This window comes from Brugia malayi (genome assembly GCF_000002995.4).
Source record: "Brugia malayi strain FR3 genome assembly, contig: Bm_v4_Chr4_scaffold_001, whole genome shotgun sequence".
Classification (NCBI taxonomy): Eukaryota; Metazoa; Nematoda; class Chromadorea; order Rhabditida; family Onchocercidae; genus Brugia; species Brugia malayi.
In genome coordinates, this window is record NW_025062478.1 from 12260632 (window position 1) to 12288549 (window position 27918).

Sequence of the window (27918 nt, forward strand, 5' to 3'; positions counted from 1 at the left end):
GAAAGTTAAAAATCGAGAAATATCGTTGCATCGTTAAGGTCAAAGATAAAGTAGTGGATAATAATTATTATCCATCCAACTAAGTTTTTTTCTTTTTTTTTTTTTTTTTTGGCGATTAGATCATTGGATCTGCTTTTCATCTTCTTTACAGTAACAAAATAAGATAGTTGTATAATAAATTGATAAAGATATCCATTGTTATGCTTAATTTCGATTTCATTAATATTTAATTTCACATTAACTTTTTTTTTTTTTTTCTTTTCATTTGTTTCATTAAACTTTTACTATTCATTCTGACAGTCTCTCTTCGACACTTACTTGTTTGTTAAATCGTTTTTGTTGTCGCAGTAATTTTAGTATTTCAACTTAAACTGCTCTATGTTAATTCTTTGATGAATATTACTAAACTTTTATAATACTTTTTTTTTTTGTCTCATTTTGTTAACATTCATTTCTATTTGCATAACTTTCTCAACTGTTTAACAATTTGAAAATTTTCCAACTTTTCAATTTTCATTTGTTTAAGCAATGATTTTAGCTATATATTAAGTGCTCTGATTTATTTAATTTTACATATTTGATTGATTTGAAAAAAGAAAAAAAAAAAAACTCTAAAATATATACATATATATATTCATTATTTTGTTGATATCTCTAAATTTAGTTTTCTTAGCAATGCTTTTTTTCTTTTTTCTCTATAAACTATAAAAACGATACATTTTAAGCATATTTATCATTAAACTAACTTAAAAGAAATGATTAAATAAATGATTAATATTTTAAAGCTTAGCTATTAATTTTAATTATACACAATCAATGCTTACTTCTTCTGTTCAGAGCGGTTGCTTTTTGCATTGTGACGAATGAATGAATGAATGAATGAATAATCATTGTTAATAGTTTTGCAACTGTTCCCATTTTGAAGTATCTTTTCGTTTTCAAAAATGTCGGTCTAATTGAAAGAAATGCTTTGAGAGATTATTGAATGATTGTTTCTTATCAAGCTGTAATATTCCCTCTCTTCTCTTTCTCTTCCCCTCTCTCTCCCTCTCTCTTTCTCTTCTTGATCTGATATGAATGATTAAAAGTACTTTTCTCCTTTGTATCTCTTTTTCTTACATTAACAGAGTAATAATCTCTTTCTATTTTGTCAATATTTTTAAGCTTAACTTTTTTTTTTTTTTTTGCAAAGTTTTTCTTCTTACTTTCTTCTTTTTTTTTTTCTCTGCAAACTGTAAAAAAAATTCATTTCGATTATGTGTTAATAGCATGAATCATTGCTAACATTCATTCAAATTATTCTCATTTCTTTACTAAAAAAAAAAAAAAGAAGTGATGACAACTTTGCTTCATTTCTCACCTGTCACTCTCTATCTATTTATGCTTGGTGTAAAAAATTTTACAATTAACTAAGTTCCTCGCAACTTTAAAGCTAATCAAATGATTGGATATCTTAGAGACATCACAATGGTTGGTCACCTTTATTCACATAGATGAATTAGCTGTAATCCTTTTCGTGTGACACTTCGGAATGACCTTTTATAACCAACAACATCACACGTACTCGATAGGATTTGCTTCATCAAATTTTTCCACTGTTCAGAGGACGACATTCGACCCAAGGTCATGTCATATCTTTGCATTCCACTTGAACAACTAGATGAACTGTCATGTTTGCGATGAACTTTCTTTTTGCGCAAATGTACTGTTGTTTTACATCCTATGCAAACAGTATACTATTTTATATTAGTGTCATTGTTTTTTTTTTTTTTTTTTTTTTTTCATCCTCTCAAACTCTTTTCATTTTTTACTTTCAAAAAGATATGAAATTATTTTCCTATCAATGTTAAATAGACTGTTAAAAATTGATGAAATTTTAGCATTTAGAAATAGTCTGTGCTTACTAAAGCACAAATAATTTTATTTAACAAAAAAAAAAAAAAATGCTATGTCTGAAATTGAAATTCGATTTTATCCATTTTTTCTTTTTTTTTTTTTCATTCAATTGTTACTTACTTATTTTGTTGTTTTTTTCAGAAATGAAAAATACAATGCAAATATATGTTTAGAAATTATTAATACCAATTAACTAACAAACAATTGCTAGAAAATTTGCTCATGAAAGATGCAACTTACAGTTTAAAAATTATAGAAGTAAAAAAAAAAAAAACAGTAGTATTTTGATCTTATTGATCAGTCAAATTAGTTTAATTAACATTGATGCAAAATTTAAAAGTATTGCTACAAATTTCTAAATGAGAAAAAAATAATTTGTTACAATAATTTATCACTTTTTTATAAGTTAGAAATTATAAAATACATTGAACATTGAAATATTTAACAGAAATAATAAACTTTAACATTTTTTTTTAAACAAAAATACGTAGTCAATAATGAAATTAAAGTTCATAATAAAAGTTTTAATAAATTTAGTTTTTTTTTTTTTTTCAAAAAATCAAAAAAACTACTTTCTATTTGTGCATGGCGAATTTAGGCCGTCTGAATTGAATGTAAAACGATGGAATTGATTGATTTGTTTATAAATTTCATTTCATAACAATTAAATAAATGTATGCATGTGCTTGTTTTTTTCTTTTTTTTTTTAAATTAATTTTTTTTCGGTTGCACATTTTGAATTTAGTTGGGTTTACTTTTTTCCTCTTTTTTTTTTTTTCATTTATTAAAAGAATTGAATCTGAAGAATCGAAATGAAACTATTTGATGTACAACCGGAACAAACTTTCCTGTTTCTCTCTTCTTCTTCTTTCTGTATCTCTTTTCAACCAATTAAAATTGTTTATTCATTTAAACGATTCACTTTTCCAGCAATGATTTAATTACTTTTTTCTTTTTTTACACTCTCTTTTTACCTTGATCATTTTTTATTTTCGCACAATGAATTAAATTTTATTGAATGTTTTTAACAAATGATTTTTTTTTTTTTGAACTTGATTGAAAACAATTTAAATTTTTAATGTTACTGTTAACAAATGTTACTTTAAGTATGAATTTAGTTACACTATAAGTTATTACCGTAATAGTTTAGTAATTATTTATCTTCTATTTTATACCCTAACTTTCTCAAGATTATGCTAATTTTTAAGCTTCACTGAAAACATAAAAATATATGCATTATTGATTATAGCGACTGATAACTGATAAATTATCAGTGTATGTATGTGTATGTGTGTAATATTTCAACCTATATTCTTAGTTGACTTCAATGAAATCTATCATTTTCTTCTCACATTTCTTTATTTTATAAAAATTGATCAATTCAAAAAAGATAAAAAAAGAAGTGAAAAAAAAAAAAACAAAAATGTGAAATTAAATTTGATTTTAGTTTGCGCCGAAAATCTTCGAGAAAGTACAAACTTAATAGTTATCATCATAAAAAAGCAGAAATGAAATAAAAATTTGAATTTAATTTGAGAAGTTTATTCAAAAAAAAAAAAAAAAAAAAAATGAAATGAAATGAAATGATATTTAATGTTTTACTTGTCATTGACTTTAAAATTGAATAAATTATACAATAAAGATTGATTATGTCATTGCAAATGTGATATTTCGATCTATTAATGTTATCGTAAATGCCTTTTCTCTTTATCGCTTTTTCCACAATTCACCTCTCATTCTTTCTCTCACAAACATTCATCTTTTAATTTATATTCGTCCTACATTTAAATTTCTGTGTAAATTTTCTAAAAATTAAATTTATTAGTTTTCACTCTACTACTACTACTACTACTGAAATTTAATAGTTTAAATTATTTATCCATAATATGGCACAAGTGTTACCATTTTAAATGATTTAATTCTATATATGTCTCAAAGTATCAAACGGTGAATTATATTCATGTTGCTTCGTTCTTCCCTTAGGCTATTTGCATAAGATTATGTTGAAAAATTGATCTGATCAATCGATCAATCAATCAATCGATCAATAGAATTGAATATAATTCTATCAGTTTAACAATTTAAACAAAAATTGGCTCACTTTGAAAGATTAATTCCAAAATCTGCTACATAAATCCAAACAGACGCGTTGTTGTCTGCTTCCAATAGTAAATTAACATAAATCTAACTAATATAAATTATATTATTTCCTTTCAAAGTCATTATAATCATTTAACTAAATGTTTAGAATCAAGTTTTAAAATCTTCTCTATTTCAACTTTATCACATTTAAATGATCACAACCACTCTTATCAATTGTAATTTCTGATTTCTGCAATAGCTTTTTACTAGTTTTCCATCTTATCATTATTGATATCTTTTTCTTTATTTTATTTTCTTTTGTTAGCAATTATTATATTATTGAAATTAAAAGAAAAAAAAAAAACTTATTTCAATTAATACTTTTCTTTTTTTTTTTCTCTTTTCTTTACACTTACAATTACAATAAGTTGTGACATTTATCATTTATCAATAAACTCCACTTAAAGAGAAAGTTAAATAATTTTACTAAAAATTTTCGAATAATTGCTGTGTAATTTAATTCTCATAAAAAATTTCTGTATTTCATTAAATTTTTTCCAAATAATCAAGTTTGTTTCATTTCTAACCAATTTGAAGAAAAAAAAAAAAAAAAAAAGAGTTATAATTTCTAACCTTTATAATTTATTATGAATTATATATAAACCAAGGTGCTATTTTATTTATTTATTTATTTTTTATTTTTTTTCAAATAATTGCTATGTAATTTAATTCTCATATAAAATAAATAATTTTATGGTATTTTCGAAATATTCCTTCAAAAGTGTTTAACTTTTATAAATTCAGAATTGATTTTTTTTCTCAAATTTATTTTTAGAAATAAATATTTTCTTTTTTTTTTTTTTTACTCTTGAATTCTGGATTGTATTTTTGAAAATTGCTATTGTAAAATGTAAAATTTACCACTTAACTGTTTCTTCTTCTTCTTAAATAATATAATTTCATAGCGGAAAACACATATCAATGAAATGTCATTTTGTTAAAATATCATGATAAATTACGTTTGCTAATTTGTTTGCGCTTTTTAAAAGAAACTGATAAAAATTTTTTTTTTTTTTTTTTTTTTTTTGCAATTTCTTCATCAGTTAATTTTTTGAAACTAATTGCTTGATTGTAAGAACAGATAAATAAGTAATAAATTAATTGTGTAAAGTATGAATGTGAAAGATCATTAATGCTTAGTGTAAAATTATCTAAGAACAAGCAAATTAATCTGAATGAAATTTAAATAAGCTTAAATTTGCATTATATTTAAGTATTTGCCAGCTACATTGCAATTAATCTGTGACATCGATTTATTCACTGAAAAAAAAAAAATAAAAAAAAAAACATTGAGAAATTATTTTCGTGCAATAAACTTTAAAATAATTTATTCACTTTTATTGTATGCATTGAAATTTTAGGTGAATATTGTAAATGAATAAAAGATGAAATGGTATCGGATCAAGAGAAACTTCGTTCAAACAGCAATTGTAGTTGCATCGATGGTGACAAAAATGATATCAATGATATCAACTATGATAATATGAAATTAACGGCAACATCGATAATGTCTTCATCATCGTCATCATCATCATCAACAACGACAACATCATCAACATCAACAACGTTAAAAAATGCTGAAGATGACCATGACACAGAAAGATTTGAGAAGTTATCGACGTAAGTTTTACTCAAGAAAAGATAATTGTATATGAAATTAAAGCGATTCACTAATTAATTAATAGTTTGCTTATTAATTAGTACCGAAAAATTTTATGTTGATGTCAGAAAGTAAATTATATTTTTAGGTATTATCGTAGTACAACAGGCACACCTACAAGTTCGGCAATCATTCAGGAATCAATTATGAATACTACAACAACTGCTAATTGTGATTTAGGTAGTTAGAAGTTTAAAATGTAATATAAAATTTTTGTCGAATTGTTAAATTATATTGAAAAATTTTCTCATTCATATGTTTATCAAATTTTTCGTTTATAATTTTTTCAAAAAAAAAAAAAAAACCTGTGAAGTTGGATTACAGGTAAATCATCCTTTTAATGTTACTACTAATTTTATAGGTCATACATCAGCCGAAACTCTAACACGTCCGTCACGTGCGTACAGGTTAGACTTTTGAATGCTCTACAGAATATAAATTAAAATATAATTTGAAATGATATCGAAGCGAATTCAGTGTAGCATAAATTCTTTTATCACAGTCTCTAAATTATTTTTATTCAAATATGTACCAAATTGATTTTAGAGATTTTCGATATAATACTTTAGTATTAAAATTTAGAAATTAAGTCCAACAAAAAAAAAAAAAAAAAAAAAAAATGAGAGAAAAATATTTAGTTGGATAAAAAGAGGGCAAAGTAGCGCAATTGGCACACATACACAAACATACACAAATGGAAAATACTTCCCACAAAAATGATAACGACTAGCATTTTTGCACATCAATCTTATAAGATGATAAGTTATCGAAGAGAATGGACAAATTAGCTTTTTGCATATTTATGTTTAGACAGAACAAAAGAAGATTAGTTCGAGATTAATAATTAATTCGAGAAGCTGAACACAAAACTATTTGGCATTAATAAATTATTGACATTTTATTGTCTGAAATGAATACTTTAAAGATTTACATTTTTTTTTTTTTTTTGATATTTCTTTTGTATTTTCATTCATTCATTTTTTTTTTTTTTTGCTAAAATTTTACTAATTTAAAAATCATTATTTCAACCACTGGTTATAATTTGAATGTTATTATGGCTATAAGTATAGCATAAAGATTGTAATCTTTTTTTTTCTTTTGAAATTGATTAATTACTCAAATATTTTTGTTAAAAAAATTTGAAACAAAAAATCGGAGATTTTTTTGTAATTTTTTCCTAAAATAATATCTTATAATTTTTTTTTTCTCTCTCTCTCTTTTAGAATAATAGATAGCAACGTTTCGCAAAAAATTTTACAACAATTGGTTGCTGATAAATTAGCCGCCGCACAAACAACCGGAAAAGGAACAAAATTTTTAAAAAGAAAAGGAAGTAGCAAAGGAACGAATAATTTTTTCTTGTAGGTTTACTTATAAAATTAATTGTTTATTACAATGACACTAAAAATTTGCATTTAAATAGGTTATAATAAGTATTGCAAATAGTTATAATAAATAAAACAAATAATAGATATTGACAATTTTAGCCAACGACAATCCAATTTTGGATCACAAATTTGGAATAGAACTGACGAATTATCACTCATCTCGAAAGCACCAATTTTTCGCACTCATTACGATGTCGTTAGAACGTCAAGTTTTAGTGGAAATCAAACGCAAATAATTCGCAAACATTTGGATTACAATCGTAATTCATTACCTGTCAATATTATTGCATTGAATAACGAGTTAGTTTCATCTTAATTTAAATATTCTAGGTAATTTCATTTAAAAGATAGCTTATTTATCTAGAAAATTAATAAAGTAAGAAAATGCAGGAACTAATAGTGCTAATGAATTCAGAATATTATGTGAGTTTTATAGATAAATTTTTGTTAATAAGTTAGCAAAGAATGAAAATTAAAATCTTATTAAATAAGTTATGGTTTTGTTAAAAAAAATAAACTTTCTAGGCATCATTTTATTTTACTCAGTGTGTTTTACTTAATAAGCATCGTTTAAACTCTCTTAATTGTAGCTAAAATATTTGTTAAAATATTAGTTTTAATTTTCTTTGATAAATATAAGAAATAAAAAACTTACTTTTTAATTATTAAAATTATCTATGATCTGGTTTTTTTTTTTTTTTCACACTAATTAGTTTTCTTAAAAAGAAGGGCTAAAATTTTTAGTAAAAATTGTGTTCCATCAAAATATCTATTAAACATTCCAATAAATTGAGCTTTTTTTCTCAATAACTGTATGCCATCAAATAAATGGAGACAGTTCTTAGTGACAACTCAAAATATTTTCTCCTTTCATCAAGAATTCTCGGTCAATTCAAAATCGAGATTAGTCTTTGTATCTTCAAATTAATGCTCGTATTTGTGACTTACTACAAAATGATCTGCTAGAAATTTTTTCATCAACGAATTTAATCCTAAAATATTGTTGACCCAAAAAAGAACAAACGTGTCTTTAAATAAATAAATGAAAATCTCAACAATATTTTTAAAAATTAAATCTTTTTTTTTTTTCATTTTTCATAAATTGATAATATTTTATCCAATAATTAAATTTGCTAATTTCATTTTTTTTTTTCTATTTAAAATGTTTATTTCTCTTACATCAACAATTCTCGATCAATTCTAGCATAAATTAATTTTTGCAATGTAATCTTCTTCTGTTTTCCTAATAATTATCATTAGCTTCTTCATTAAATGTTTATGCAAAATTAATTATTCAAATTAATTGTTTGAAGAAGCAGGAAGAAAAAAATCGGTTTATTTTACAAGTAAAGGAGGAAAATATTTATTTATCATTGCTCTCTCACATTTATCTTATTGAATTTTCAAATAGATCATTTTGGAATGATTAGGCAGACATATATCAGATAAGTTTCGGGAAATTTGACTTATAAAGATAAGCATCAAATCTGATATAAGGTTGTTTTCGCTTCGGCAAATGATCATATCTCAATAAATAGCATTCGAGAATGTTAAACTGATCTAAGTGAATTTTAGTGAAAATTTACTTGTTATAATTTTTTTTTTTTTACATATTCTTAGTGCATTATTCTCGCTAATAACTGAATTACATTATCATACTACAGTGCTAATTATGTGATTAGCTTGTGATTTTTACTACTTCATATATATTCCATTTGAAATTAACATAAAAATTCAATAATTTAATTTGAGCATTTAACAAAAAAAAAAAAAAAAAAAAGCACGAATAAACGAAAAAGTGGAATGAAAAAAAAAAAAAAGAGAGAGAATAAACAAAGAAATAGAAAATAAATTTGATTACAATTTCTTCAAAAGGTTAACTTCCATTGACCTTTCTTCACCTTTCCCTTCTTTTTTTCTGTCACTTTTTTTTTTGCTTATGTCATTTTTTTTTACTAAATGGTGGAATATATGTGAATTTGTCTGGATAGTTCTATTGTTTACTGTTTTGTTTACTTACCGAGTTATCATTTGTGAGTGTTGTAGAGTGGAGGAAGCAAAAGATGTATGATTTGAATAGTTGATGGCTTATTGAATGAAGGAATTTTGTTTGGTCATTGTCACTCGATCACTCCTGTTTCCGTCATTTCGATTTCAACTACCAATCTTTTATCCATTTTACTATTTCCTCATCTATTCACTCTTTATTTTTTTCAATTTTTGCAAAATTCTTATTGATTTTATCCTTTTTTTTTTTTTTAATCATTCTTTGATTTATTTTATAGTTTTTCATTTCAGTTCAACAAAAATTTAGATTTAAGAATAAAAATTTCATATATTTGAAGAAATTAAGAATGAGAAAGTTTTATTATCATATTTCACTGTCTGCTAAAATTATTTGTCGTAAATAAAAAATCAAAAAATTAAAAGCTCTTATTTTTAAACCTAAAAGATGAGAATTTGTTTTTTTTTTTTTTTTTTGTAATAATTCAAATACAACAAATAATTAAATGAAATCCTAATGCAGTTGTAATGAATTTGAACTATTATTAGACCTTTCTGGTCTAGTTGGCTAATTGTTAAATAAGGAAAAGGAAATTTTTTTGTTGAGTTAAAAAACAAAAAAATAACTAAATTGTTGATGTTTGAGAAAGAAATTTTTTCTTCATTGAATAATAATATTTCGTTTTGGAAAACAAACAAGTTTTCCAATGTTTTAATTGGAAGAAAAGGCGAAAAAAACTTGTTTATGTTACTAAAATGGAGCAAGCACATATAGCAATTATAAAATATTTTAATCATCTATTAGTGAGCAAAATTTTGCAAGAGAAAAAGATGAATAAGACATGTGTTGAAGATAATAGGAAGAGAAATTTTTGGGTATGTTTTATTTGTGGGCAAAATGATGAGAGAATTAAAGAGTAAATAATTAAATTACATAATGATTCGTTAATGATTATTTGATATTAGAGTGGACAGAAGAATTGCTCAAATTACTCTCAAAAGAATGTTTGATCCATTTCCTGTAAAACTAGTTCCACTACTAAGTAATATTAGTCTTAAGAATAAGTATTTGTTACGATTGAAAGACCTTGGAAAAAGTAGAAGTAATGATGAGTAAAAACATTTGGACAAAAAACATTATCTGAAAAGATTGCCAAATTCTTCATTTTGTTCAAAAAAGCTTTTTTCTTTTTTTTTTTTTTTTTTTTTTTTTTCATTGTAAACATTTTCACAGTAATTATTACCACATTTTTTTTTTTAATTTTTTTTTTTTTAGTTTTATTTAAACAAAATTAATTGTAATTTTGTTGGGAAGCTGAATTTAATTATTTTTAATGCATTCATTCATTCAGAGAAAATAAATTCATATTTATTATTTCTAACTAACTCATATCTCTTCTATTACTTTAATATTTTATTAATGTTATTAAGCGAAGCTAAAGTGTTATAACTTTATCTCAATTGTTTTCCCATTTGTTTAATGATGAATGTTTGCTTCACAACAACAATTTATTATTCCATTGCTATGGAATATTTCATTATAATTACTTCTGACTTTTAGAATTTTTACAGCAAAAACTTTAAAAAAAAAAAAAAAAAAAGTTATTCCTCATTCTTATTTCTTTATTGAAATTTATTAAAACAATAGAAGTATGTGAATAGTTAGATGATTACTACTAATTATCAATGATTATCATTTCACAATATGTCATCATTTGATATGATTTGATAGAGAGCTTAACATTTTCGTCTTATCAACTGAGCTAAATGATTGAATGTGCCAAATGTGGTGATAATATTTATATTTAAAATGATAATTTCTAGAAATGTTATATTATATGTTTAAATGAAAGTTAATTATTTGGTTAATAATTATAATATCACTATGAAGTAATAATAATTATAATATCACTATGAAGCATGTAAAAGGTACTTTAGGACTGGTTTAATGCTCAATCATCCATTTCTGCCATTATTGTCAAAATTTTACTTTTCCATTTTCGTTTCATCAGAAAATATCTCTCTCTCTCTCTCTCTCTCCCTCTCTTTCCCTCTATCTCTGTATCACGTATACTCTTTTAACAGCAAATATTATCCAAAATTTTCATTTACATATTTAATCGATTTCTAGGTGAAATCGTTCAATTAGAATAAATATCCATGAATGATCAATATTATTGCTGAAAAAGATGCCAAGAGACATTTATAGAAGTAAAAGTTAAGCGCTTAGCCTAAAGCTGTTTATCACTTTGTTTATTATCCTTAAGCTAGACTATTATTTCTCATGGAAGAATGATATAACCTTAACATGTGATTGTCTTTATGGCTTTGTGGTTCAGTAATCTTTTGACTTTTCACTTCGAATCGATCCAATCTCAAGGAGCATTTCATTCCAATTTCATTTTTAGAAGAGAAATAGTCCTTTAGTTAAGAAAATAGCTCCTACTTTATTCTCTTTATGACCTTATCAATTTATCATATGTCGATTGATAAGAGCAACTGTTAAGAGCTTTAATCTTTAATTTAGTAGATCGATTCATAAGGATATCTACCAAAAGATAACTAACATACGTCTTTTACTCCCGAGTGAAGCTAAATAGTAGTATCGGATGAATTTACTGAAAGTTTTTCATATATTTTTCACACATATTAATTATAATTGATGAATTCTCGAGAGTTTCTGGCTACAACCAGTTTACATTAGCAAACTGATATGATTTTGAACTTCATTTTAACACAATATTCACATAATAACGTCTATTTAATGTAGTACTTTCACACTTACTTTAACATTTTTTTCACGTGCTATTACGTATCACACATACGTGATAAGTATTGTTTATCTTCCACATTTACTCTACCTTACTTTCTCTACTTTTACTTTACTTTCTTTACCTTACTTTATTTTGCTTTATTGTTTAACATGCATAATACTGCTTGCATAATACTGTTCTTTTTATGTTTATCTTTTAATGCAATGTGTCAAATTATTCAGCCATCAAGAACTTCGTGAATAAATGCATGCATATGTGAATGCATGCATTCCACGTAATCTTGTTTACATATATTGCATTGAAATTCTCATATTGCGCTTTATTTACAAACCACAATCATTCCTTATCTTATGCTAAAAATTTATGGCTATTTGTCTCTTCTTCAATTGGCTTAGAAATGAAAAGTTAACTTTTGCAAGCCTTATTGCTTCATCTTGCAGTAGGCTATTTTATGCTTAACAATTCAATTCAATTGCATGAAACTTGCAAAGACTGAATTGAATTTATTGGTTCGCTTATTTCTTTTCATTGAGAAAATTTAGCACTTTAAAATTTTCTTTTGTAATGTAAGAGCGCATTTTCTTTTCTTTAAATCACTTTGTCGTATGTAATTTTTTCTTTTCATTTGAAATAGGATTAATAGGGTAAAATTATTCAAATATTTTTTCATAACTAAATAAAATAAATCACCTTGACATATGATAATGTCACCAATTACGATCATGTCACATTAGGGACAACAGCGCTTCTTTTGTGTTACGACGAATGAATGAATGAATGAATAGTAGATTGTTCGTTTTCTCTTCCACTGTTTATCATTTATTTCCTTTCATGTGTGTTCAATAATGTCATCTCAGTGACTTTATCAAAGTGAGTGGTAAACATTTCAATATTTAAAATATTGCTGATAAAGATGGACCTGATAATATGATAAAGGAAAGGAATGTAATACAGAGATTTGATCAGAGAAGAAACGCTTACTTTATCAATGCTTTGTTTTAAATTTCATTTAATAAAATATATTAATTCAGGACATATTAATTTGTAATATTAAAAAAAAAAAAAAAATTTAGAGACTTATTAGATTTTTGCATCCAAAAAGTAAAAATAAATTTAGTCGAATTTTAGAATTGCATTTACTCTAACAGATAACTGAAAAGGCAAATGTACTTAAGCATATGTATAAATTAATTTTTGCTATATTTCACATTTGCAAAATTGATAGCAATTATTTAATTTTGTTTCCTTTGCTTATCTCTTCTGATTTTTATTATCATAATGATACACTTTCAATGATTATCCTTTATCACTTTTATTGATAATCATTTATTGTTATTCTTATAATGAAAAGTTATGTTATGAGGAATGAATAAGTATAGATGAACGTTGTAATGTAAAATAAATGTTGTAATAAAGATTATCAAACAAAATTTGTCAAATTAATGCTATAAAGTATAATAGTTAATATGAAGTAAATAACTTTTTTTTTTTTTTTTTTCAAATTTTTTTTTATGAATTCTAAAAATATATATTTGTGTTTCGTATTATCAATGTCATCGTGCAGTAATTTTTCCTAAAAATTATTTCTTTCGTTAACAACTGCTAATTTATAAAATAACAGACTTGCTTCGATTTAATGGTTCGTTCAATTTAATTTTAACTGTCAGTCATTTCTAATTTATTCAAATTATGCCTAATTGGGATTTTGAATATTTAAATGAAAAATTGGTTGATTTATTGCCATAACTTTTATGTTTATTTAATGAACATTTCATATTTGTGTTTGTTAAAATAGTGTAAATCAATTATTACTCATAGATGTGCTATTAATTTCTTTAACAGCCAAAAACTTTTATATTACTAGCATCTGAAATACAAACTTATAAATTAATCTAAGAACAAATAAAATTGTGATTTCAAATATTTAAATGAATACATTGGTTAATTCTATCAAATGTGTTGCATAAATTTTATACTTCTAATTATACTTTCAATTATTTATTCTAGTTATTGTTACTTTTTTTTTTTATCTATTCAATTTCTTTTTTATTGTATTTTTTTTTTTTTTGCGAATTCTCTAATTATGTATTCTAATCAAGCATTTCTGCTATGTGATCCTTTAAGTTAGCTTTTAGAATTTATAATTGAATATTGCTAATTTAATACATTATGAATAATTTATCATTAATTATTTCCAATTTTCTTATATTTACCTTTTCTTTCTTAATTGATCAAAATTTCAGTAAATTAAAAGCATTCATTTCTTAGCTTTGTTAATAATATTTGTAATATCACGCAAGTTTCACATGATTTCAACACATTTTGCAAATAAACTTTTGTTAGAAAAAAAAAAAAACTTGAAAATAATTTTTAGTTTGTTGATTTGTTTGTTCATTTATAGCATTCACTTTTCATCAAATCTCATTTATATTTTTGATTTTGTCAATTATTTATTGTCAGAAATGTTTGTCATTTGAAAATATTACAAAAATTATATCTTTTAAATATATTTTAATGACATCACCAATTTGAAATCCATTTTTCCTATGACGACAACAACAACAACAACAAAAAAAACAAAAAAAACTATCTGAAATGCCTTGTTATTCTAATTTTTTTTTTTTATTCTTCTTCATATCACTTATCTTTTAATTTAAAATAATTCGCATTATTATTCTCCCATTTTGCATTCCTGAAAATTAAACTCTTTTTTTTTTTTTTTGCTTCTTTTTGCTTCATTTCTTCTCTAAAAAGAATGATTGATAATGTTATGTCACGGAAGAAAGAAAAGAAAAGAATTTTTTTCGATATTACATTTTCAGTACAAATATAATGGAATTCGGAAATTATTAGAAAAACCAAATTACAGGTTATAAAATTATTAATTGATGAATTCATCAATTTATTTTTATGGATTTTTTTTTTCTTTTTTTTTTCCATTTCACTGTGCTCTTTTTTAGCCTTCTGTTGTTTTTTTTTTTTTTTTTTATTTATTTATTTATTTTTATTTTTGTACTATTCGACGATTTCTTTTAATTGAAAAAAGAATGAAATCTTTTTGAAAAAAAAAAAAAAAAAAAAAAATTAAGAAGAGAGTTACTTTAGAAATATTTGTCAATATTTGATGGAAATGCAATTCGCTAACTCTTGATTGATTTTGATAGCAAATCTTAATTCAACATCATCATTACTCAATCAATCTCTTAAAAAAAAAAAAAGTTATTGTTAATCTTAGAATAGCCAATTTGATTGTTGAAGTTAAATTATCAAAGGTATATGAATGAACGAATATTTGAGTACTTTAATTTTAATTCTTTCACTTATTATTTTTGTTGTTTCTGAAAATTTTTAAACATATTTTGATGTTTTATAAATAGTTCATAATTTCTTAATCTTTTTTTTTTATTCTTTCGTAAAGAAATAGAAAAGAAAAAGAAAGATGTAATTTTATAGAGAACTAGAAGCAACTCGTTCTTCTCATAAGACAACAGCCGCAAAGAGTGCGCAATTGGTTGCAACTCGATCGAAGAGCAGCTCAAGTGTTCTACAGAAAATGGCTATAGCACTTGATAATCCTCGAAGATCTTATCATCATACCTCTTCTATTGCTACCACTGCTACCGTTGCTACCACTACTACCACTACCACTACTACTGCTACCGCTCTCACCACAGATCAACATTACAGAAATGGAGTGAATATCGGAACTGATGATGATCCTGTAAGTAATTTAGGTTTATCACAAGTTCAGAATTTAAGTTTATGTCTAATTATTAAATTGGTTGTTCAGTGAAATTTTAAATATTAGATATCATACTGTAGCCTTTCAAGTTAATTAGTCATTAAAAATTACAAAAGATGAATTATTTTAAACAGTTTATGAAATGGATGCCGACAAAATCTTTCAAAGTTTTGTATTAAACATGATTAGAAGTTCAGTTGTTAAGGAGGAATATTGCTTTAAAAAATATATCCTATAGGTTTCACTGATATTTTACAGGAAGCAATACAACGACTAAGTTTTGTGAGTTCATCAACTGGTTACAGTTCAGCTCGAAGTAGCTTAAGAAGTTCCGAAATAAGCGATGAAAGTGTTCATCCACTTAATGCTTCTACCAACAAGAAATTGCTAACGTTCATTTTTACTTATGCAATTTTTAAATTTAGAATTCAAAATTCATAAATTTATAATTTTCGACTTTTCATCTTGTAAATTTATGAGTGTTTCAACAAACTGTATCTGTCTAAATTTTCGAAAAAATCTAAACAGATTGAGGTTTAAATTGTGTTAGTGTATAAATTCTTTGTTAAAATTTCATTCAATTTTAGTTGATTATTTTAGACAAGAGTCATCATTATCAGAAGTACGCCGTTTAAAACTGTTAAATAGTGGTACAATAACACAATTAGATCGAATTGCCATGGAATTATTGGAAACTGAGCGTTCTTATGTTAATGATCTCAATGACATTATACAGGTGATTTGTTATATTTCGTTAAATTTTCAAATTTTAATTCTATGATATGATCAGATTGCTTATCAGTGATAATTCTCGTACTTTGATTCTTTCTATTTTTAAAATTTTAATTACACAATAGTGATACTTTTACACTACTACATCAAATGATTTGTTTCGAATAAATCATTCCTTGATTATTCCTCCAAATTTAAAACTTTCAATTTCTCTAAATTCATTTCTTTCTTATTCTTCTCTCTGTCTAAACTATGTCATTCACTAGAATATATAGTTAATTAATGAATTACATCAATCATTCTTCATCTTAACATCTTGCAAATATTGTAGAAAAAATTGCAACAAACTTTTATTTATTGTATATCAAATTAATTCCACAATAAAAATATCAAATTATTCACCTAAAAACAAATTATGAAACTTTGAAATAGAGAGGGAGAGAGAGAGAAGGAAAGAAAGAAAGAGAAAGAAAAGTAATTGCAAAAATTTTTCGATAATGTGCTCACGTGAAGTTGAAGTCATTAATTGAATAGCTTAAACAAATCTGTTTCTTGTTAATTTGGTCCAAGAACCTAAACAAGTGTGTCCAAGTAAATTTGGCTCAGTAATCCTAAATGAGTTTTCTTTCGTGCTAATTTGGCTCAATAACCCTAAATGAGTTTTCTTTCGTGCTAATATGGCCCAATAACCTAAACAAGTCCTCTTTCCTGCTAATTTGGCCCTTATTTGCTAGCAATTCAAGAAAAACTATTTCCTCTAAATCTTTTAATCTTTAATGCATTGAACATACTAAAATATAAAGCGAGTCTTCTTACTATTATTATTTACATTGTAAACATATCATTTTTCATTAAACAATTGCTAATAATAGCACAACGATACATAAGAATGTAGAAAAAATCGAATTCTCAAACATTCTTCCATTAGTATTTATGAATTTTTGCTCTTTGCAAATAAATCATTTTGTACATAAAAAAATAAAAATGTATGAAAGAGTTTTTAAAAAATTAACTACTCAAATATACAGGGATATTTGAATTTTCTGGTGGATCATCGAGAGGAATTCGAGATGACCGTAGACGATATTTCCAATACATTTGGTTGTATTGAGCGTATCTTTCTATTCAATAAAAAGTTGTATCACGATTTAGATGCTGCACAATTGAGCGTTGTCTTGGTGAGTTCCTCAGAATGGACACTGTCCACTCTTACTTCTAACACTACCATTAACATTTCTACACTCATCTTAATATCACTTCAATATTTCAATGATTTCAATCTCTTGCCATATTATTGGGAGTGTTAGGCCGTAGTTTCTGGCTAATCGGTAGTGAGTTCTTGCTCTCGTGCCGTAGTTGTTGGGTTCGACTTTGTGCCGTGGCATGGGTTCACTTTAGGCTGTGCTTATGATGACAGTGCGACTAGGGCGGTCTTATGTACCTCATGATGATGCGCAATTTGTGTACAAACAGTATGCAACTGAAGCACAGACTCTCTCTGTATACCTAGTTGAGGACGAGAAGACCAAAGTGCTAGTATTGACCTTTATTGACCCTCTAAATTGAGTTGTGGAACGTGAAGTTTAGGGTAAGTTGACCCTTTTCAAGATGGTTATGTTATATTTATCAGAAATGTAATAATTGGAAGTGTTTTAATAATTGCTATAAATTTCGAATTAGTTTAGCAATGAGTGAAATGAATTTTATATGATTGAATTGACTGTTACAGATGGCAAAATGCTTATCAGATAACATGGATGGATTCAATGATTATGTCATGTACTGCACTAAATATCAAATGTTAGCTTTTTTTTTCATTCATATATTATAATTCTTTTTTTTTTTTTTGTTTTTTGCTAAATATTTTGTGGTAATTAAATTATCTAAAAACAAAGAAAGAAAAATAACAAACATTTTTGCATAATTTATTTAAAATGTTTATATTTCTTTTAACAAAATCAACGATTGTAATTTGTTGTAATTTCGAGGAATTATCTTTTTTTTCATTTTTTTTTTTTTCAATTTCAGAATGGTTGAAACACTATCAATTTTACTGAAGAATAAAAAAGTGGCTGAAAGTTTAAGACTTCGACAAGCAATCCTTGGACATTCGCTCCCTCTTAGTGCGTATCTGTTGAAACCAGTGCAACGAGTACTCAAATATCATCTCTTCCTCGAAGTAATCTTTCTTTCAACTATCATCGATTTATCATATTCTCTACTCAATAAAAGTTTTGTGAGAAAAGTAGATTCATCTACCTAATTAGAAGTAACAATAAGTCCGTTATCACAAAGATAATTCTTCCAGAGATCTTATCGGATAAATAGAATCAAAGCTTTTGCTGATTTATATTCTTGCATTCAATTGTGTATCATATATTTACAGAATATTCTAAAAGCTTCAGTGGATTCAAAAACTTTATCAGATGGTGATCGAGCTGTCATTCTACAAGCTCTCCATTGTATGACTTCACAGGCAGAAAAAATAAACGAAGAGAAGAAACGTGTTGAGCATTTGGAACGCGTACGTGAACTTCAGAATGCTCTTCATAAGTGGTGTATCGATGAGAAGGAAGATCTATCGAAATATGGTGATCTACTTTTGGAAGCAACTTTTAAATTAGCTGGTGCTAAGACTAATCGACAGTTGTTTTTGTTTGAAGAAATGTTGTTGATTGTGAAGGAAAGAAACGGTGCATTAATTTGTAAAGATTATATTATGGTAAGTGATTGTTTCATTCATAAGTAATAATGGTTAAATGTACTTAAATACACTTTAGAATCACGTTTTGTATGCATTTTCTTAATCGATACATAATTATAGAACTATTTCCACATTCAAAAAATAGTGATATTGTTAGAATTACATTTCATTTTCTGAATATTAAGTATATTAGTTTAAAACGAATTTTTTAGTGTTCGAGCTTAATGCTAAACGAATCAATATCTACTGATCCATTGGCATTTCAAGTGCTCTCTTATGATAATCCAAAGATTCATTACAACTTCCTTGTAAGTATCTTCTCATTTGCCATTGAATGTAGAATTATTTTTTTTTTCTGAAAATTTCGCAAACGCAAATTTAAAACCTTCCGTTGTAATATTATTGAAATTCAGGCTTCAAGTATGGATCAAAAACGACAATGGATGAAAGAACTGAAACGAATGATGTTGGATCATTATGCAGTTCAAATACCAGAGAAAACTAAAATGTTGATGCTTAGTTTAAGTGATAATTGTTCGAAATCAGTTGGTGTATCTAATCAACAAGGTTATAAAATATTAGCCGTCTCAAATATAAATTAAATGAATTATGTAAATTTGATGTTTCAAAAGTTTCTAGCTAATTAATAAGCAAAATCAGTCATTTTCATATTATATCTAATCTCTGATTATTCCTGACAATCAAAAATCAACAAAGGAGATTTCAGGTCTTGCATTAAATGTAAAACTTAATAAAAAAGTACCGAAGTATCTTGAAAAACGCCGAAAAAGCATTGATGCAAACCAAACATTCCGTCGATCAAATGTTCGAAAACGAAGTTGTTCTGGCAGTAGAAATATTTTAAAAGCAGTAAATTCTTTCATTTGTTGTAAATCATCGATCAATTTTTTCTAGAAGATATATCTCATAACAAATACTGTTGATAATATAAAGGAATTTAATATTTATATAAGTTATCATAAAATTGAATAGGATGTACTGAAGAGGATTTTTTAGATTTTTTGTTGAGTTATAGGATTCGTTGAAATGGAAATCTGGTAGCATCAGCTACTTGTTGCAAGTTTCTTGCCCAGTTTTTCACGTTCTTTTTGATGATTTGAGACATTAAATTCTAATTTCTGAAACGATTGCTGAAATAGTCATCAACTTTTTTTGCAGAGAGATAAATGAAAATATTTCTTTTCAGTCATCAACAGGAAATCTTACTAAAGAAGTAGGAATGCATCAGGAAGCTGATGTTGCTCCGAAAGTTATCAATCATTTCTGCAGTTTTAGCAACGACAACAAGGTACATCTATGCACGTGGATTGATTTGAATTGATATTATTAGATTCTTTGACAAGTGATGTTTTTTTAGCTTAATCTTCACAGATGAAATATAGCAGTGAAAAATACTAGTATATTTTGGGGACAGACTTTTTTCAGAAGCTATTATATTGGTCTTTGCTAAACCTCTTATTCTTGTATGACTTTTCAAACCTTATTTTTTGAAGAGGGAAAATAAGTTATCTTTTATCTTTCAAAATCGTTATTTTTCCAGCCAACTACATCAACATCAATGGAAAACATTGAATATGCTGAAGCATCGGGACGTTCGACAACTTTTCAAAGTTTATTTTTAAAAAAGAAATCTGCTGAAACAAGTCGAAAAAGACCAAACTGTGAGCGCAAAAGCAGTCTTATCTCTCATTTACCGCCATCCATTTTAAAGGTGTTCATCTTTTTTTTTTTTTTTTTTTTTTTTTTTGTGATTGTCTTTTTGCTTAGAATGTCTTAGAATTTGAAATGTTTCTAACAAAATTTTATTTCAGTTTTTTGCATTTTTTATTTACATACATTTCACTAAGAAAAAAAGGATGCGAAAAATTAAACGAATTGTTCGGAACGTAAATTAAGTTGAAATTTCAGGATTATCGTATAAAGAAATCTTCGGACAATGTGTCAGATATTGCTAGCAATCAACATCGAAATTATTCACAGTATGAAAGCAACAGCTTTTTCATCAATTCTTTTTTTACTTTGATTTTATTAATTAGAAGAATGAAAAATTGTTCTTTATATCTAAATATAATTAGCTTTTATAATGCTTATAAGCATTATAAGCATTGTAATCTTCGATCATGGAATTTGTCAAAAACAATTTTATTTTAAGATTTATATGCAATAAAATTGAATAAAATAAGAATGAAAGCTATTGCAGGTGTCAGTGCTTGACGACAAATCCTACTACATCCTTGTATCCGTCACCTCAATCCATTTGTCCACATCCAAGCGCAAGTTGTTGTGCACAAAAGCATTTTGATGATACGATGGCCATTTTGTATGGAGTTAGTTTTTGATAAAAATTTGATAAAATTCTCGCATATTTACTACTGATTGAAAAGAAAAAATCTTTTACCACCGAATCAGTAATCAGTTTACTTGAATTTGAAGATCTACGGAAAAAGTTACTGGAACAGAAAAAGTTTTAAAAAAAAAAGGTTAAATAATCAAGATTGTCAATTAAATTTTGCAATCATATCAAGAAGCATTCTTCAGGAACTGCAATTATTGATGAAAAATGCGGAAAATCTTCATAGTTTTGGTGAGTGCAACAGAAAAGATATTAATGATAGGATGAAGATTGGATCACAAAGTGAAAGTGAAATAAGCACTAGACTTGATGTTTCTGCTAATGAATGTAGAGGTAAGCTTTTGAATAGAACTTCTTTATTTAAACATTGAAGAATTACTGGTAATTTTTTTTTTTTTTTTGTGATTTTTGGGAATCAGACGACGACTCATTAACAATGCTATATATATTCTTGAACGTCATTCTAATATATTCCAGAAATTATTGTATATGTAGTCATATTAGTTACAGCTTGATAATAAATTTAACTTTTGGGTAATTGGATCTAACATTAGTACGTTTTGGTCGCACCTAGGATAGTTCTCTGCAAAATATTGCATTACTTATGCCAATGTGAGCAAGCTGTTATTTAATAAATAAAAAGTTGATCTTAATTTGAGAAGAAACAGCTTTTAAATTTTGAAATTGATATGATTTTGTTTTTGTTTTTTCTTTTTTTCTGTTTTTTTTTTTTTTTTTTTTCTGCAAATGGCGGATATTTAAATTCATAGATTTACTGATAGAACGGAAAACAAAAAATAGTAAAAATTGATGCGTAAAACCCGAAATTAGTTTAGAAGACTAAAATCTATTTATAATATATGATCTTTTAATTGAAAATTAAAATTAACAATAAAATTATACTAACAAAGTATAAACTGAAAAAATAAGAAAGAAAATATTTAAAAAAAATTGCCAAAACAGCGATATGATAAAAACAAAGAAAATAAACGTGAAAAGTATAGAACAGTTGAGGATTTGAAAAAAAGAAAAAGTCCATTTACCGTTTATCATTGATTTATTAGCTATTTTAATAAGCAAGACTATAAATTAGCCAATCATTTCTACATATTTCTTTTCTTAATGTTTCCCCTTTTTTTTCTTTTTTTTTTTTTTTTTTTTTTTTTTTTTAATCATTTTTATTGCTGCCTGAGTGATTAAATTTTTGAACGAGAAGTTTAGTTGTAAAAATATTTGAGCTAACTTCAACATACTTTGAAAACGACCAAATACTATTCTAGTTCTAAACATCAGCAATACTAAATAACATTTTATCAGCAATAAATACTTCTTGATGAGTAGCTTTGCAAAAATAATTTTTCTATTCTACACTTACACTTCAGTAGTTTAATTCAATACGAAAAAAACAAATTGATGCAAGAATTGACGGATATATTTTGATGCTAAAAATTTTCTTTTCTTTATAACAGAATTTAATAATTACCAGTCAAATCAGATTCCTCTCTTTTTGGTGCTTTCTTCAATTAGTCTAAAAATGCATGCACAAAAAAAAAAAATTGTTTCTTTCATTAACTTCAAGAAGAAATTTTAGTTCAATCTAATTGATAATTCAGTTTTTTGTTGTTGTAGCAATGGAGTGTAGTACTTCTTGTGATCCTACATTGGAATCAGAAGATGGTGATGAACCGACGAGTACTTTCTCATGGATCGAATCACCACATATCAGTGAGAAGTAAATTTTGATACTTTGTTTTCTGAATATTCATCGCAAACTTTTTTTCTTCTTATTTTTATAACATCGCTACATTTTAATTATCATATTCGATTGCATCATTAAATTAGAATTACTGTTTGAGATTCCGTGGATTAAGCTCCTATCATAACGTTCATCATCGGCGACGTTCATCACAGGTAGCGGAACAGGTATGGCGATTACGGCATAAACAAACGCAAGATCATAGGGATAATGAAAGTAACATTGATAAGGTTTGAAATTGCTTCATTTGTAACTTTTTAACTATTTTGTCAAGTTATTAAATGACAAATTTGTAATCTAAGGATTAAAATTTAACATCTAGCAATTCAATAATTATAATTATTTTTATAAGCTTGATTTTTATGAGAATTTATTTTTATTTTATTTTTTAGAAGTTTAAAATGAATATTGCTTTACGATGTCAAAAATTTTTCCTCAGAATAGAATAAGAAGAAATGAAATTTGCAGAAAGTGTCTATTTCATCGATAGCAAAGATGGAAATGTTGCCCAATGATACGATGACAAGGATATCAAAATCATCACAATCCTTGGTACCAAATCGTAATATCGATAGAATTGATCATCGATACTGTGTTGCCAGGTTTTTCACTTTTTTTTTTTTTTTTTTTTTTGCATTTATTATCAACAAATAATAAAGATTTCTGATAAATTTACTATAATTTTTGCGTATATTTTAGACAACGTACACCACTTACGGTAGAGCAATGTGCAGAACTTGATGGTGAATTGAATTCGAATTTGGGCGCAATAAAAAAAATGATTAAACAGTTGGAGAAACCTAGACCATTAATTACATTATCAGATCAACATGCCATTTAAATTTTGACTTTTTTTTTTTGAACTTCCACCATTTATTGCAATCTAACAATTGTATTCTGTTAATTTATCTGTTGAAGATGTATAAAGAAGGATCAATAACGTTGAAATACTTTGAACATTTTTTCATTTTAATGTATTGATTAAATTATACTATTCAATAGGCATATTTTAATACGATTTTGACAAAATAATATTACTTTGTTCTTATTTTGCTTGTTAAAGTTTTCTACTAAATTTAGTACTTAAAAATTCAAATTTTTTTTTTCCTTTAAATCATCTTTATTGTTAAATTTTTATCACATCCTTCTTCTTCGTCTTCCTCAATGAAATTTTTTGCAATTTTTTTTTTTTTTTTGTTTGGGAAAAGTGTGTTTGGTCATGCATATTTGGTTATGTATATTTTATTCATTTACACATTTTCATGGCTTCCTGATAGATTAAGTGGATTAGATTCATTTAATTAATTGATGAACATTTCCTTCTTCTCAAATAATTTAATCCATTTGTTTATTGCTATATATTTGTTATCATAGTCTCTTGTATGTTTTTCTGAATTACTCGAAACGGTTACAAATTTAAATGTAAATGAGGAATGCACAGTCTTAAATTTTAGTGAAAGTAAATTGAAAAAGTTTCTTTTTTTTTTTTGGACTGGATAATTGCATACTTATGCAAATTAAAATCATACTGCAATCAAATTTATTATTTAAAACTTATTTTTATTTACTATATATCAATTATCTGATGTAAATTTTCTGCATAGAAATTTTTTGCATGAATTGATCTGTCAAAATTTTATCCAAAGATTTTTTTTTTTTTTCATTTTGCATCATAAATGAAACTTTAGCTTCAATAATTTCAGTAGTATGAAAAGAGTGATGTAATGATTTTCTCTTTTTTTTTTCGAGGATTTAACTGCAAGTTGGTTGTTTATTTTTCAGTCAATGATTTTTTTTTTTTTTTTTTTTCAAATATCCAGAATATTGCTATTTAAATATTTCTTGAAGATTTATTTTTCAAATGTCTATTATCTGACTTTTGTTTAGAAGAAAAAGAAAAAAAAAAAAATTGTGCATATTCTTGTAAGCCTTTCATTTGTTTTGTTAATGAATATCTGAAGATCATTTCAATGAGATTTTGTGATCTGTACAAATGCGCATCCATTCTATATTACTGATCGTAAAATGCTAATTAAATTTTAATTGTATCTTTTAAAACACTAAGAGATGCAGCTAAAATTTATCAAAACATTATGATTATAAGAAGATATAAGAATTTTTTGAAAGAGACGAAAATTAAACTTTTAGATTTTAATATAATTTTATAGGTATCAAGTTGAAAAATATTATGTTTTTTTTACGTTTCATTTGGGCGCATAAATTGTGGATGCGTCAATATCTCTTTCAATCTAAATTAATGATCACAATACTATCAATCATTACTTTTCCATGATGCAAGTGCCTTATTCTATCTATTATTCTTTATTTTTGATAGCTTTGTTTTTACTTTTTCTTTGTGTTATTTTACTCGCTAAAAAAAAAAAAAAAGAAAAAAAAAATGTCTCCAAAAATATGATTGACATTTCACGTTTTACTTACGTACGTCAAATACAAACATAAAAGAAATAATTCTTGCCATTATGCAGATGAAAAATAAATGAAACATAATCAAATATCACTTCTGACAATGAATAAAGGTTTTAAAAAAGAAAAAGAAAAGCAAAAAATATTTAGGATTTCTTGATCCAAAAACTAATCTTTTTGTTTGTAACATTAATGTATGATATTCATTATAAAATTAAGTTAGAACTAAGTTACAAAACAATGTTACATATATGAAAAGTACCGGAAAATTGATTGATCGTTTTTTTTTAGATATCATTTAAATTCAATATCAAATTTTTTCTAATGCTTAACATTAATGCTTATCGAATTTAGCTAAGATTAAATTATAAAGCAATGGAACATTTTCTATTACACATCCTTGGTCAACAAACGCATCAATTCGTATAATAAATGCATAAACTGCTGACCAAGGCTAATGGCTAAACTATCTATCTCCGATTGAAGTAAACATAAACTGCTGTAAATAAGCATTGTAAATAATTGTTTACAGCAGCTACATTAGCTAGACTTTATATCAAATGATAACAACAATGAGAAAAGATATTATAGATGGATTTGTTATTTTGCAATTGAATTAAATATTACGGAATTCCGGAATATATGAGAAGAGAGAAAGAGAGAGAGAGAGAGGGAGAAGGAGATAGTAAGGTAATGAAAAGATTGTTCATTTCATATGCAACATTGTTTACTATAAATAATTTCAACGAATAAACAACTTTTCTTTAACAAATTTTTTTTTTTTTTTTTTTTTTTTTTGCTTTTTTTTTTTTTTGTTCAATGAATTGAAAAGAAAATGTAATTTTGCATGAATAAATTGAAAAAGTTAGTGTTATATGTATGTGAAAGTACTGTAAAAGATATTTGGTAAGAAATTATCGTTTAGCTGAATTAAAGAAGAAAAAAAGAATATAGGTGAAATGGAATAAAGTTTACATTTCTTTAAAACAAAATTCATTTTTTTTTTTTTTTTTTAACTTTAAAAATAGCTATAAAAAATAAGTTGAATTTTGTTTCGTTTTTTTATTTATTAAACACGATATTTTGATTAAATAAAAGATTAACTGATTATATTAAAAAAATTTTTGTTGAAAATTTTAAAGTATGCAAAAAAATTTTCGAACTATTTTTTTTCATATGCAACCATATGTTGTCATTCGACTTTTATTACTAGTGAAAAAAAAAAAAAGACTTTTTGGGATACATTTTTACAATTTAAATTTAGTTTAATTTTTTCTAAAACAAAAATATGATTGATGATTGTTTGATAGATAGTGCAACATTAGTAAGATTTTTTTTTTTTTTTTTTTTTTTATTAAATTTAATCCTAATAAAAGGATAAAAAATAAACTGATTAATTGAATTTTTTTTTTTCTTTTTTTCATGTACTAATTTAAAATTACGAAAAAATTTTTCGTACGGTAAATTTTTTTTTTGTTTTTTGATGAAATTGTTGAGAAGAGTATGCATAGAAGAATGAAAAAGATAAGTTATAGTCGAATTGTGAAAAAAAAAAAGAAAACATTACTGTCATTTCTTTAACTTTTTATTTCACTATAACATCAAACACAATTCAATATTTTTTGCCTCATTAATAGGCCAAGGTTGTTTTTGATAATATTTTCTGGGGCAATGTTGAAGTTATTTTTGTTAGGCAAAAGAAAATAAGAAATTTAGCAATTTTTCATTTCTATGAAAAAAATTACTAAATTTATTTTATTTTTTATAAATTCTAGGTTTTTTTTTTTTTACATTTCAATTCATATATATATATATATATATATATTTTTTTTTTTTTTTTTTTTGGTATAATTGAAAAGAAAAAGACGAATAGAAATAAAAATGAAAAATATTTGGCAAACTAATAGATATTTAAGTTGTCACCTCTTTTTTTTTTTTTTTTTAAATCAACAATAAATTTCAATTGGAATAATCAGAGTGGGTTTTTTTTTTCTTTTCAAATTTCAATTTTAATTTTGAGCATTTTGAAAAATGTTGCCAATGATTTAGCAAAGTTTGCTACATTTTTGCTTAACATAAGGATAAATTATGAATAAAAATGCAAATTCACTGAAAAACTTTTTCAGCTTACTCTTTTATTTCTCACATTTGAATGTTTCTACGAAAAGATGTAACTATTTTGAATTTTTGATAGAAGCGAATAGCTTTCTCTGTTCTTTAAAAACATTACATTAGCATTATGTGGAATTTTTTTTTTTAAACTCTAAAATTTATTTATCTATTTGCATTTGCTAGTAGCATTCACTCATTTATATTTGCATA

General features: G+C 25.2%; 1 protein-coding gene across 2 annotated transcripts; it reads left to right on the plus strand.

Annotated features, from left to right (window-relative positions):
- Positions 1-5428: 5428 nt before the first annotated feature.
- Bma-uig-1 lies at positions 5429-24013 on the plus strand (the record flags this gene model as incomplete). 2 transcript variants are annotated; one of them, XM_043082522.1, is made up of 24 exons in its annotated part: positions 5429-5658; positions 5787-5878; positions 6060-6105; positions 6922-7059; positions 7186-7386; positions 15318-15585; positions 15865-15998; positions 16207-16342; positions 17367-17516; positions 18068-18138; positions 18367-18517; positions 18725-19060; positions 19255-19350; positions 19456-19609; positions 19770-19912; positions 20250-20351; positions 20604-20774; positions 20972-21042; positions 21264-21390; positions 21602-21749; positions 23046-23148; positions 23273-23402; positions 23641-23774; positions 23872-24013. In XM_043082522.1, 24 exons carry the CDS (start codon positions 5429-5431, stop codon positions 24011-24013), a joined length of 3474 nt encoding a protein of 1157 aa, XP_042938456.1. The 2 variants fall into 2 exon arrangements, with proteins under 2 accessions (XP_042938456.1, XP_001894439.2); XM_001894404.2 differs by lacking the exons at positions 5429-5658; positions 5787-5878; positions 6060-6105; positions 6922-7059; positions 7186-7386 and having other exon boundaries at positions 15418-15585.
- Positions 24014-27918: the final 3905 nt, after the last annotated feature.